Source organism: Oryzias latipes, chromosome 6 (assembly GCF_002234675.1).
Source record: "Oryzias latipes chromosome 6, ASM223467v1".
Lineage (NCBI taxonomy): Eukaryota > Metazoa > Chordata > Actinopteri > Beloniformes > Adrianichthyidae > Oryzias > Oryzias latipes.
The window spans coordinates 11,130,081-11,144,263 of NC_019864.2; the positions used below are offsets into that span (position 1 = coordinate 11,130,081).

At 39.7% G+C, this 14,183-nt stretch overlaps 1 protein-coding gene across 1 annotated transcript; it reads right to left on the reverse strand.

Annotated features, from left to right (window-relative positions):
• LOC101175316 (3-oxo-5-beta-steroid 4-dehydrogenase) lies at positions 1 to 10,562 on the reverse strand. Its single transcript, XM_004069495.4, has 9 exons — positions 10,415 to 10,562; positions 9,627 to 9,794; positions 9,410 to 9,526; positions 8,928 to 9,005; positions 8,524 to 8,646; positions 2,564 to 2,673; positions 1,450 to 1,615; positions 1,273 to 1,355; positions 1 to 1,196 (listed from the first exon to the last, which is right to left on the reverse strand). Exons 1-9 carry the CDS (start codon positions 10,505 to 10,507, stop codon positions 1,154 to 1,156), a joined length of 981 nt encoding a protein of 326 aa, XP_004069543.1. The 5' UTR covers positions 10,508 to 10,562; the 3' UTR covers positions 1 to 1,153.
• Positions 10,563 to 14,183: the final 3,621 nt, after the last annotated feature.

The window sequence follows — 14,183 nt, forward strand, 5'->3', positions numbered from 1 at the left end:
TGACTTCAAACCATGAGGCTGTCATTTTATAATGCATCATTGAGATCATCATTGTCTGTAATGACAACAACATAAAATTTTACAATGTTGCAGTTAGGCGACGCTTTTTTAAGTACAGTGCTGTAATTCAGTTGGTAAACCCTCCAATTTTAAGGAAAACATACATTTAAATACTGGAAGCTAATTTTTTTATTTTTTATTAATGAATTACAAGTTGGGACAACAAACAATATAAAACTGTGTGTATTACAGGAGCTAGTCTAATTCACGTTTCTTAACTGTCGCAATGTTGGTGAGGAAGTGGCGTTGCATTTGCGAATGATGGAGCCGATCGGGTAGCCGTTACAGATTGGGTAGCGACAGATTTCGCTGTCCTCCTTAGTGTTACCGAGCCGCCTCACAAATTTAAATGTATAACCACACACTTTACACAAAATGACTGGAATTTACAGAATATGCTATGTTTAGTTCATTGTGTTCACACTGGACAAGCAAGGAGGGGCTTCTTCCTCTTTTTCTTTTTCTAGTGTTTACTAGCTACCATCCACTGCTTGGTGCAAAATATCAAAGTGGTGCAAATCTCCCTTTTCTTCACAGTGCTATTAATCAAAATGCAATTCTTAATTTCTCCTCCATGATCAATTTTCGAATGGTTTAGACTTCTGTGAGTTAAAAGAGACTCCATGCATATGTCACTACCAAATCCGATTCCCTGATTGGTCAAAGTTCAACCTGGTTTAACTTTGGTTTAACAGGTGTTCAATGGCCACTCATAGAATCCAAAAACGGTTATAGAAACTTGTGTAACTGCAAGTGAACATGATTTCAATGCGAAAGATCGACCCATAGGCTTTTCATTGGAAGTGGTCACTTGAATGCGCTTTGCTGAGGGCAGTGTGAACGTAGCTCGACACTCGACACTTTCTTGTAAACCAGAAAAAAAAATGTTTTAACCTCATTTTAATTATATTCATCATTGCTGCTGTTGCGTGATTTTTACTCATTCTTGGAAATTCTAAAAACAAAATTATTACAATCCTCGTTTTGTTACGTCACATAATTCAAAACTTTTCTGGTTGTTCTTTTCATTCATTGTGGGAAACAACCCTTTCCGTTCAATAGAGAAACTTTTATTTCTAGTTAGAAATTCAAACTAATAATCATCATGGAAGGGATACTCTGGATGGTCACTCCACCTGTTTAAAACAAAAAATCAGATTTAGTTTAATGTTTCAAAACTGGTAAAGTATTTGTCTATTAAAGTGTACTTGCATCTTCAGCTCCACAAAGCGGATATTTTTGTTGAGTGCTTCAATGGCTTTCATTTCCTCCTCCGTGAGAGCAAAGTCAAATATCTGCCAGAAAACATAATTTGTTGATACTAATAACATCAGTGTGGATGTAGGATAAAACATAAATAATATCATCAAATGAAAATGTGAAAACCACCTGGAAGTTGTGTTTGATCCTCTCTGGGTTGAAGCTCTTTGGAATCACCACAACTCCTCTTTGCACATTGAAGCGTAGAGCCACCTGAGCGGTACTTTTGTTATACTTCTTACCAATATTCACCAGCAGCTCATCTTCCAGCAGAGGGGGGGACTTCAAATTGACCCTACAATAACGAAGAGCTTTTAACTATAATTTTACAGTATATGATGGAATTTGGTCCAAATTTTAAGAAAAAAGAGGCAGCTTTCATTTTACATCAGTTTACTTCTTTTGGATATTCTTTTTGTTTGGATTTCCTTGGCAACAGGCCAACACGCTAACGGCATTAAAAGTCCACAAACTTATTTTTCCAACATTTTTCCAAAGTAGTTTCGCATTGATGCTCAAGGACTTAGGGGGTGATGGACTCAAATCTGTAGCAGGGGTGTTTGTGGTACAAAAGAGGTTTTTTAAAATTCAAGATGACAGCCTCTTCCCAAGGTCAAAGGTCAACGAAAACTCGGTTGTGGTTGCAGAACTATGGCATGCGTATAAAATTTTGTGAATATCGCCTAAACAAAATTATTTTCCCCCACATTGTAAAAATCACCAAAAGTCACACTTTGCCACAAAATGGCCTCAAAGCCGTATTTCCTGTGGCCAACCCATAATAGTTTCAAAACTTCCTTTGGATATTTTATATCCAAAGTGTACATGTCTTTTCGACACGTGACATGAATGAGTCGGATGTGGTGGGAGAATTCACTTATTTTTCAAAATAAACTTTATATTAGTTGAATGGGCCATTTCACATAATAAAGTAAGCCTCAAGATGGGAGCAGAGATGTGAAAAATGAATAAAAACAATCCCACTGTGGTTTAAAAAAATATCTAGAGTGCTGGTACCATGACCCTGTGAGCTGAAACAGATGGATGGATGAAATACATCACAACATGCTGAAAAAGGAATTCAGTTAATAGAGTTTGATACTTTTAGATTCAAAGTTCTAATACACCCTGAACAGGTTGGTTAAATAATACATACATCCTAAAACTCATATGACCAACTAGTGCTTTTTCTCCAAAAATTTCCCACAAACGTTGAAAAGGGAAAACATCCAAAACTACTCACCAGGAAGAATCCCTGGAGGAGCCAAGTGGGCAGTAACCAACAACCACAATGTCATGCTGACGGCAGAACTCCAGGAGTTTGGGTTGTGTGAAATATGGATGGCATTCAACCTAACAGGCAGGGAATAGAAAAATACAGCATGAAAAGTTATTCTAAGTGACTTTTCCTTTCATCAACAGTGAGCTCATGAATTCTTGGTCTGTTTCTAAAACATCAGTCCAAAAACTATGATGAGTTGCAGCTCATTGTTACGTAAAAATTGACTCCTCGCTTTGAGAGGTTAGTAAATCCACATTTAGAAAATGAACTTCTTTAAAATGGAAACCCATGAGTGTTTATCATGTCAACACAGGCCCAATGGAAGGAACTGAGGGCCTGCTTTCAACACACCATCTGTGGGGAACAGGAGTGTAATGATTAATCAATTCAATCGATAAATTTATTTATGTTCCCACAATCCAACCAGATCGATCTGTATGAGGCAAGTTTTAAATCAAATTGAATCAGCCTAAACCATGAAAAAGTTGTTTCAAAATTAAATGAAATTGATTATATTGATATTGGAAAATACCATTTGGATTGAGGCACGGTGGGTTTACTACATTGTAAGAACATCCAAGTGCATCTCTGCGGGCAACACACGTGATCCAGCAAAATATGATCAAGCCATCAACTTTCCGAAACTAAAATATGAATGGATTTGACATTGCTTCTTGTTTACTTGTTTGTTTGTACACATATTTAATTTACACTTGATTATCTTACAAGAAATATAAGGAATCTGTAAAACTTCCCCTGCATTGTTCAGTACCAGGTATTTATCTGTGAGTCACACTGGTTGAAGTTTTGGGTGAAGATGTCCTAAAGCGATTTTAGGTCAATGAATCGGATTGTTTGAAATGAACCAATTTTGACTATGAATTGTATCGGCAACCGCTGATAATGATAAGAATAAAGTGATTGTTAAAATGAATCGTTACACCCCTAGTTCAGATGAAGATGGCCAATGATGTGCAAACATTCTCAAAGTTTGCAGCCACAACAGAAGCAGCCACAACACGAGCGTGTGCCATTGGACAGGTTCTGTTGGCCTCAGGCCCACTGACAACACACTGTGCATGCATCCTGGACAATGTTCATTTTTCAGTAACATTAACCACACCGAAAATTTTACAGACTCATATTGAGTCAGGAAATCTCTGAAGGCTTTTTGCTAGGTGAAAATTACTTTTTAAATTTTGTTTAAAAACAAAGTTAAAATTCACAGATCCTAAACTTATCACAAACATTTCTGTCCTTTATACCTCTATGGTTGCAGTGTAAAATATCTAATACAGGTTTACTGTACATTTTGCCAAATTTACTGTTAATGCTGTTCTTTATCTTTCAGCATATCCCTTAAAGGGTCGTCACAGGGGGTTTGGCAGAGATTTTTATGCTGAAAGCCCTTTCTGTCACAACCCTGTATTTTATCTGGGCTGGGAACTGGTACAGGGACACCCAGACTTGGAACCCTTTTTGGCAACATACACTGACCAAAAATATAAACGCAACACTTTTGTTATTGCTCCCATTTTTTATGGTATGAACTCAAAGATGTGAAACATTTTCCACATACACTAAATAACCAGTTCTCTGAAATATTGTTCACAAATCTGTCTAAATCTGTGATAGTGAGCACTTCTCCTTTGCCAAGACAATCCATCCCACCTCACAGGTGTGCCATATCAAGATGCTGATTAGACAGCATGATTATTGCACAGGTGTGCCTTAGACTGGCCACAAGAAAAGGCCACTCTGAAATCTTCAGTTTTGTTTTATTGAGGGGGTCAGGGAACTCAGACAACCAGTCAGTATCTGGTGTGACCACCATTTGCCTCATGAAGTGCGACACATCTCCTTCGCATAGAGTTGATCAGGTTGTCTATTGTGGCCTGTGGAATGTTGGTCCACTCTTCTTCAATGGCTGTGCAAAGTTGTTAATTCAGAGTCTAGTTTTGTTTCAATTGGATTATCACTCAGTTGTTTGGTCCAACACTTCCAACGAATGCACTACTCACAATGAGTTAGAGATGTTATTTTCATGAGTACGTGAATAAGAAAAAACATCATTTTGATTTTGGTATTTATTACCCCAAAAATTAAGACAATAATAAAGATAGCACCAAATAGCAAAACTTGACCATGTCAGCAGCTGGTAAGTCCACAATTTGCAACAACGCCTCATGCCCCTCATTAGCTTCATGAAGTTATGAAGCAATGTGTTCCACTTTTCCCCAAAAGCAGTTCTGCCATGTCACTTTGGGGTGGGGTACGATCAACCCTACTCTGCTTCAGCTGGTCCCAGACAGTCTCTATGGGGTTCAGGTCAGGGGGACATTGCTGGTCATAACATATGAGACAGGCCCAATTCCTGAAGTCCAGCTGTTAGAATTCTGGCACCATGTGGTATCATCCATGAACAGAGGGTTGGGGGTGTTTGGAAATGATGATCGGTTCTATTATCTGTCTGGGTAAAAATGAGCAGTGACTCAGCCATTCACAATAACCAAATTGGTTTTTGACTGACTGGTGATGCCTGTTCAGACTGTTGCACTTCATCCACCAAAGCAAACCCTGGGGACCATGTTGACCTCAGCATATCGGTCACCTCCCCTTCTCCAGCAACGCTGATGGCCATCAATTCTGTTCAAGGTGACCTGACACTAATTAGTGAGCAGGATGGTAGACCATTGCTGAGCCAGAGTCACCTGCAACGGCCGTCTGGCCTTCAACTCAAAGCGGTGGAGTCTGTTGGGAAAGATTTGTCTGGAAACCCTCACATCTGACAAACAGGGCTGCAGCTGTGTGACATCTGCTAGACCAGGGGTCGGGAACCTTTTTGGCCAGGAGAGCCATAAACGCCACATATTTTTAAATGTAATTTCGAAAGAGCCATACAATAATGTAGTGTCCCTTTCCCACACTAAGGCACGGAGACTTAACCTCTTTTAGGGTTCTTTATTCTGGTTACTGTAGACCGCAACAAACGCCGTACAATCAATTCAGCAACTCCTGAATCTCTCCCGCCGAGACGAGAGCGCTTCTCCCAACTTTATATTCCCCCGTCCTGCTCCAGCCCTCCCATTTCCTTATTCGGCCCATGGCTGAACCCCATTGGTCCAAACTCCCTAACAACAGGCTGAGCGACAGAACTGAGGGCCAATCAGATCTCTGCTTGAACGATGCGTTCCATGAACTCCAGAACTTTTAACGCGGCCCAACAGCCAAGTTAAACTCAGTCCGCGACAATTTGTTTAAAACTAAATATACAAATGAATGTGTGCATTTGATGTAATTTCAACATTTTTAAAGTCCAATAAGTCTGTGGATTCTTTTTAATAACATTGTTATACTGTTGCTAATAAATGATGAGTATTTCTCATGGTAGTTTTGCTGATGGTCTAGTCTGGTTGATCCGTGGTGAGTTTCTGCTTCATGCAGGCGTTGAGACTTTAAACGTGATCGTTGGTTAGTATGAATATTCTGTAGATGTGAGACAGACATGGAACCAAACACACACACCCACGCTGCAGGAGTGACGGGCAGCAGGTTTACGTTTTTACCATCTCTGCGCGATTCACCTGCTGCCTGTCCCCCCCCACCCCCCACCCCCTCTGCTTTCTTCCTCACACATCCCGTCCCCAAAACTGCGCGCTCTTCCTCAGGGAGGCAATTCAAAGGTTTCCGGGTGGTACAAACTCTGTGAAATAATAGATAACAGTAAACTGATAGTTTTTTCTCCAAGCACCGCTACTACTGCGCGCCTCTGGCATTGCATCGCGCCCGAGAAGGACTGGTCTAATGAAAAAAAAAAAGTATAATTAAGGATTTGTCTGCGAGCCACATGTGACCATCAAAAGAGCCATATATGGCTCGCGAGCCATAGGTTCCCGACCCCTGTGCTAGACCATGTATGAGTGTAGAAGTCCTTAGATGGTTACAGTCAGTCACTCTTGGGTCTGTCCCAAACTCTGCCAATAGTTTTGTGTCTTCATACAAGTCTGCTGGTGACACTTTAAGACAAGTTCACCTGCAACATCTGACTGCCTACTACCAACACAAAGGCGCGCAATGACCAGGTGGTGCTGCTCGTCCTTTAAGCAAGTTGTGTGATCATGGCTGTTTGAATGATGACTTACTGGCAAAATCAGCGTTTTATACCCTCGGAATATTGACATTGATGTCCCATCAAAAATGATTTTCTTTTAGTATATTTTGGTTTTGGCATCAATAAGTAAGACACACTGCACACAGTGAGACCATTATGTGGAAATCACTAAATTAAGTTTGTCTATCATCCCAATACAATTGTCTCCTTATTCCAAAAATCTGTGAAGTGAACAGATTTTATACGTCATCCACTGAGTTTTTCATAGCATCTCTAACTTCTTTTGAGTAGTGTAGTGTCAAAAATTACAACTGGTACCAAACAAAACTGCACAGATGGCTCATAATATAAAGTAATTCAAGACTGTAAATGCTTTGAAAAAGCAAATAAACATTTGCACAAGTATTGGTATGTTTTTCTACTGACTTTTATTTTAATTTATTCCTTATTGCAAATATTTTTTGGGAATATTTTACTTTTACCCCAGGAAGAATAGTAACCACCTTGTTGGAGGCTAACGGGTATCCCTAATAAACAGACCTTGCTTAAAACTTGTTCTCTAGGACTGCACAAACACATACCTGGCCAAGGTCTGCCAGCTATTCAATAAAATAATTTTCAAGACGCTTGACAAAGCGCATTTGTTCATTGGCAAGATGTCAACTTGTATTTTAAAAACAAGTTCAAAACAATAGGTTGATTATCAAACAATTAATCATCAACTACTTTTAAAATAAATAAATAAATAAAAAAGCTCAAGGCATTTGGAATTAACAGATGGCGTGCCAGCTCAGATCTGTAGCCAAACCCAACCCTGCTTGGCTATCAAGCTCAGACAAGGGGTGGCATGCTCAAGGAGATATGGGGATCCGGCTGGTAAACAAAATACAAGTTGTAGACAACAATTGACAAAAGTCACCAAACCAGGGACTTGGATTGCCAGAAACTCCACTCCGTCATCGATGTGTCACTGCTTTCTCTTGTCAACACACATCCTTGTCACAGTCAAAGCTTCTTCTGCTGCCTATCAATACTTTTGGGGAAATCCTAATTGGATGAAGAAATTGAGTGAAACACCGGCAACCCCCGAGGGATGCATCTTTCTTTATCACTTTGTGAAGGATTAAGCCATGGTAGGACATAAAGCTGACAGGAAATAGGTCAGAGTGCTGAAATGCAGACCTCAAATACCTGTGAATCCTCCTCCTGCTTGCAGCCAAACTATGCTGAACATGCCTGATCCCGTCTGATCTCTGAACCTTTGCTGGGTTAGATCTGGTCAGTACTTAGAATAAAGACCAAGTGTGTTCACCAGATGCATTAAGATGTTTCGGATTTTGGGGACATCCCTGAATCAATTCTTTTTGGGAGTTTTTCCTCACCGAGAAGGACGGTCTAGTGAGACAACTCTGATGTAATATTGGGCTAAACAAATAAAACGGAATAAAATTGAGTTGAATTTTGTCCAAAAGTCTCAGTGACTCAAATCTTCGTTTAACTTTTATTCTTTCAAATGTCACAGAACGACATGTGGTCGACATCTTGGCAATAAACAAACACTCAGATCAATTCAGTTTTATTTAAATGTCCCAATGTTACAACAATAGTCATCTCAATGGGCTTCATACCGCCCTGCACTCACCGTGCAACAATATATTTATGAAATATCTGGCTGGTGTTGAAGCTTTAATGGGCTTTGGACTTCAAAATATCATCATTACAAATGAAGGAAAATATACCTTTTTTTTTGTTTTTGCAGGGAACTAGTATTAGCACTTTCAGTTTAACCAGCAGTTGCAGTGGGACGCACCTGGTTGGAAACAGGTTTGTGTTTGAGACCTGGTTTAGTCAGCAGCAGCTCCAGCTGCCTGCGGTTGAAGTTGGAAACTCCCAGAGACTTAACCAGCCCTGCATCTTTGCACGCCTCCAAGGCCTTTGACAAGAGAAGGTGCATAACTTTAAGTATTTTTGGCAATGATATGCAATGGCTTTCTGAGATTTAAAATTTAGTGCACAGTACAGAAAAGGAATTCTTAAGCACCTGAGATTATTAAAAAAAACAAGCAAATTTTTTGCATGGAAAACATGATTTTTCATCTGTTCTTCTCTTTTCCTTTTGAAGTTGTACTCAAATTATCAGTCATAAGTTAAAGTGGTTTTAGTTTGATTGAATTGATCTACTTTTCCATCCTAGTTACACCACATTGTACTCACCTCCCATGTTGCACAGAGGTCTGTGGGGTGATAAATGTATTGTCCGTTCTTATCTCTGGGATAAAACTCCTTTCCAGGCTAAAAAAACAAAATAAACAAACAAAACAAGTTCCACCAAAGTTGGAAAAGATAAATGTTGTGTGATATATGGTAACTGTTGAACATCATGGAATTTATTTATAACCCCCCCAAAAAACTGTAAATGCAGAAACTTGGTTTTACTTGAAAAATCATAAAAACGCATCTTTTAAATTTTATGGTCAAAAAAATAAAAATGTTGTTTTAGAGCTTAATTTTTTTTTATATTAAATATGATTAAAGCAGATTTTTCTGTTATTGGTCATCAATCTCTTCACCAAACAGAAGATGGATTTGCTCCAGCATGACCCTGAGGGGGATTCAGCAGGGTCTGACAATAATTTGATGGATGGTCATTAATCTACTGTTCAATATTATGTGGTCTGTAAAATGTATAGAAGTACTTTAAAGGCCATGGGAAGCTCCACGATGTAAAGATCCACATAGTCCAGTTTCAGGTTTTTCAGTGTTCTCTCCAGTGCTGGTCTCACTAGCTGGGGTGGATGGAAGGTATTCCAGAGCTGAAAAAGACAGCAGAGTTTCATTGCAAGTTTCATCAAAGCTCAACAAATATTCACTTTAGAACCACAAATCCACAAAAACCAGATTTAATGTTTTGACCTTTCCACAGTAAAAGATGTCTTCTCTTCTGACGGTTCCGTCGGCAATCTTTTCTCTGATGGCTTGGCCAACTTCATGCTCATTGAAATACACCAACGCTCCATCAAAGTGCCGATAACCCACATCTATGGCCAGCTTGACACACTCACGAGCAGTGCCTTTCGGTGTCTAAATTCACATACACACAAAAATCAATTACCAGAAACATTAAAAATGATTTGTTTCCTTATATTTCAACTTGTCAGCTAAAAAGTGCTACATTAAAGTGTGTCTTTTTAGATAAACACACATTTAAGTGGCACACACCATGCGTGGGCTTAACCCTTGTGCTATCTTAGATGACCCCACCCTTACATTGACGTGTTATTCCGACCATGACAAAGGTGGATAAAGGTGGACAGATTTCATGTAATCCATGGACACCAGTGAAGATCACAAATCATCGAAGAAAAAAGGTTCAGAGCACTGTCTAGTGGGTCTAGATGACCCAACTCCCAATGTTAAAGTTCCTAGGATAGCACAAGACATCCACTTGCATTTTTCAAGGCTCTTTTCTCATTAGCCTTATGTCAGTCGTTCCCAAAGAGCATTTTATTTAGGATTACACCTGGTACTGAACGCTAATCACCCTTTGTTTAGCCTTGACGATTGATCAGCTCAGCAGGGCTGCACCGTTCCACATGAACACAAACTATCTCACATATTTGTCAGCCAACGTGTGCACGATCACTCATGCACAAGTTGCATTCTCAGGTCACGATTTCACACAGGAGCGTTCTTCTACCCACCGTGCGAGGGTCTCCGTAGGTGCCCAATCCCAGAAGTGGAATTTGATTACCATCACTGAGAGGAATGCTGTGGTTTTTCACAGTGAGATTCATTTGTGTGTAAATCTGTGCACAGCAGCTGAACTGCTCTCTAGCCTCTCTTGAAGATAAAAGTGGCTGGCCTTGAACATTGACCCCTGGTTACTTTATCTACCATCTGTGTATGTGGAAGGTCTCTGACTGGAGACAAATAGTCAAACCTAGCAATACTTTTATGCAGCAATAGTACAACATTGTGCACCCTATTTCATATATTTTATTTTTAAGAGAGCACAATGTAGGACAGAAACGTCCATCACCACCATAGGTCCGTTTAGCAAGATACTTCTTCTTGAATAAACAAAGTTTATTCATGTAGCACTTTTCCCACAAACTACTTTACAATGCAGATCAAAGCTACCTGAAAACAAGATAAAACAAGAAGTAAAACACATTTAACAACCCAAACAATACAAAATCATTAAAAAAGGTGTTTATTCATCTGCTTATGGCCTTGGAGAAGTAATACACAAAATCAGTCTTTTTAACAGTATGTTTTCTAAATGTGCTCCACCGTTTGTTTGAGCAGGGAATCAAAGTTAGAACCATCAAATTACAAAACCACAGCAACATAAAAACGCACTTAAATTAAGCCCACTAAAATAAAAGCCCAGTTAAAAAAAGATCTTCAGGTGTTGTCAACGGAACAAAGAGAAAAATGCGGAGTTTTAGATTGCTTGATCCCCTCTATTTAAAATTGGTGTGTCTGTGATAACCAAAAAAAACTGAGTTTATGATCTAAGACAGGGGTCTGCAGCCTTTAATGCTGTAATTCTTTTATTTTTTTATTTTGTCGTTCTAAATAAATTTACCCCAAAAAAACAGTGTTATTCAAGTTTTTTTCTATATTGAATTATTTCTTTTATTTTTTACAGCAGCACATACTGGTCCTTTCAAAATAAAACAGACTCTTATTTTAAATAAGATCCTCTTGCTGCAGCAAAATTACCTAAATTAAAAATGCAAGAGTGTCATACATGACATTTTGTATCATTATCTAGCCGTCAAAAAAAGCATGTAGTGGTCAAATACTATAATGCTTCTAAGGTGGCCAAGTTGTAGCGTGTTACAAACAAATTCTGCCGTTACTATAAACACAGTTAATAAAATCTGACTGACTGACTGACAGAGTTATCTCTTACTCTTTTGTTGCCCTTAAACCGCCTTAAATATGACATAATTTGGAGGGAAAAAAAATATTTATTGATGGTGCGCCCATATAGTAATCTGGTGGACTGTATGGAAAATACTGTACTTTTTTGTCACTGAAGACAATGCCAAAGATTCAATTGGTTTCAAAGACTCGGCTGATAATTTAAAATTTGTTGCTTGTAGTTTTAAATCCTAACTCACACTTAAGTAGCACCACCAATATCTGACAGTTTAGATTCACAGCTACACGTAAAAAGAAAACATTTTATAAAATAAACAAGGAAACAAAACTATTGGTTGAGGGCGTTTAGTCTCCACCTATTTGACCTCAACCAGCATTCCTCTGATTCCAGCCTTTCTTCACACTGGAACAGCAGCGTTTAACATCTCTGTTAGAAAGATCATAAATCAGGAGGGTAAAACTCCTCAAAGTTCCCTCAACTCTCTGGAGCAAAGGTTTATTTTAACTTTAGTGGGTGGCAATGCACAGAAGACATGTAAAGTGTCGGGTTAGCCAACGAATCCAGCTTCTCCACCACAGATACATCAAAACTCAACAAATATTTTAGGAAAAACACAGGAAAATTTAGCTTTAATCAATTGCAATTTAGAGAACATAGAGAGGAGATCGGGGGGGGTATTCCAGAAAGCATGTTTAAACTACCCTGACTTTAAGCCTGAACTCTGGCTGAAGTCCGCCTGAACTTTCTTACTCTGGGGATGTCGGTTCCAAAAGACCGGTTATGATTTAGCGTAGTTACGCTCGACTTTGTAACCCTGGGTTAATGGGCGTGCACAGCAAGTACATAAAGACATTCTCCGGAGTCACCATGGAAACGCGTGATATATATATATATATATATATATATATATATATATATATATATATATATATATATATATATATAAAACACGCCCCTCTCACCCTCCGGGTGGTTTCTCCTCCAAGCTCGGGTCCTCTACCAGAGGCCTGGGAGCTTGAGGGTCCTGCGCAGTATCTTAGCTGTTCCTAGCACTGCGCTTTTCTGGACTGAGAGGTCTGAGGTCTTTCCAGCCACTTCAGTTATGGTCCGGTGGTACATCCCATGCAGGGGTTTATCCTCCCATGATGATCTGTCCTCCAGCACTGTATCCTCTGCTCTCCATTGCCTGAGACATTCACTGAGCACACTGTCAGTTGGGGCCTTGAGTTTGATGTACTCATGGATCTTGGATGTTTCATCCTGGATAGTGGCTTCTACGCTCTCTAGTCCTCGGCCTCCTTCCTTGCGGCTAGCATACAGTCTCAGGGTGCTGGATTTGGGATGGAACCCTCCATGCATGGTGAGGAGCTTTCGTGTTTTAACATCCGTGGTCTGTATCTCTTCCTTTGGCCATCTTATTATTCCTGCAGGGTATCTGATAACTGACAGTGCGTAGCTGTTTATTGCCTGGGTCTTATTTTTGCCATTGAGCTGGCTTCTCAGGACTTCCCTTACTCGTTGGAGGTATTTAGCTGTTGCAGCTTTCCTTGTTGCCTGCTCCAGGTTGCCATTTGCCTGCGGAATTCCAAGGTACTTGTAACTGTCCTCGATGTCTGCTATTGTTCCTTCTGGGAGTGAGACCCCTCCTGTGTGGACTACCTTGCCTCTCTTTGTCACCATCCGGCTGCATTTCTTGAGCCCAACCAGTTCATTGGTTTCTGTGATGGTTGTGGTAGGAATTGCTCTCTATGCTTCATTCACATTTTCCAGTAGACGTTCAGGTGGTACATCACTTTACCGTTGTAGCTGGTTTCGGGGTTGCCTATAGTGTTCATTGTAGACATGATCTTGTCTTTCAGGTCAGTTGCTGCCTCGCTCAGCGTAATTGTGGTTGTTGGGGCTGTTTACCCAATCTCAGGGTGGGAGTGCGGTATAACCTCCTCTCTGACCTGTTGTGGCTCTCCCGCGGCATTGTACTGTATCGCTTCAATCTCAAGTTGTGATATATATATATATTCCCGGCCACCGTACAAAGGGAATGGTATCCCACAATTCCTTGCGCTGCCGATCTAACAGCAGCACCAAAGTTACACCTACGTAATTGAATTAAGCATAACTTTTTGGAATACCCCCGATCCTTTAGCAGGGCTTATTCTGTGCATGATGTTTGCGTTTCTCAATTTAATAGTTCTATGCTTGAAATCCTGCATACAAATGTTTCATTTTTCCTTGGAGAGGCTTTAAAGTGCCTTCTAAGCCAACCAAAACCTATGATTTTTGACTATTAGATCAAAATTGAGTTTTTTGTTACTACAAACATTTGACTGTGGCTGATTTCCTGTTAATTTCTTACTTAATTTTTCAGAAATATGCCTTCTTTGTGATTCTGATTTTGTCTTTATGTGCAGGCAAAAGGGTTTGAGTGCAGATAGGATGGACATTTGCTGGAAAACTCAGCCAAAACTCCCAGCTGTCACCATCCCCAGATGGGGGCAGTCTTGTTTAGCATGGCATGTGAACAATTGTAGCAAACCTTTTAAATGCTACCAGTAAATTGGAGCAAAGTTTTTTGTTTC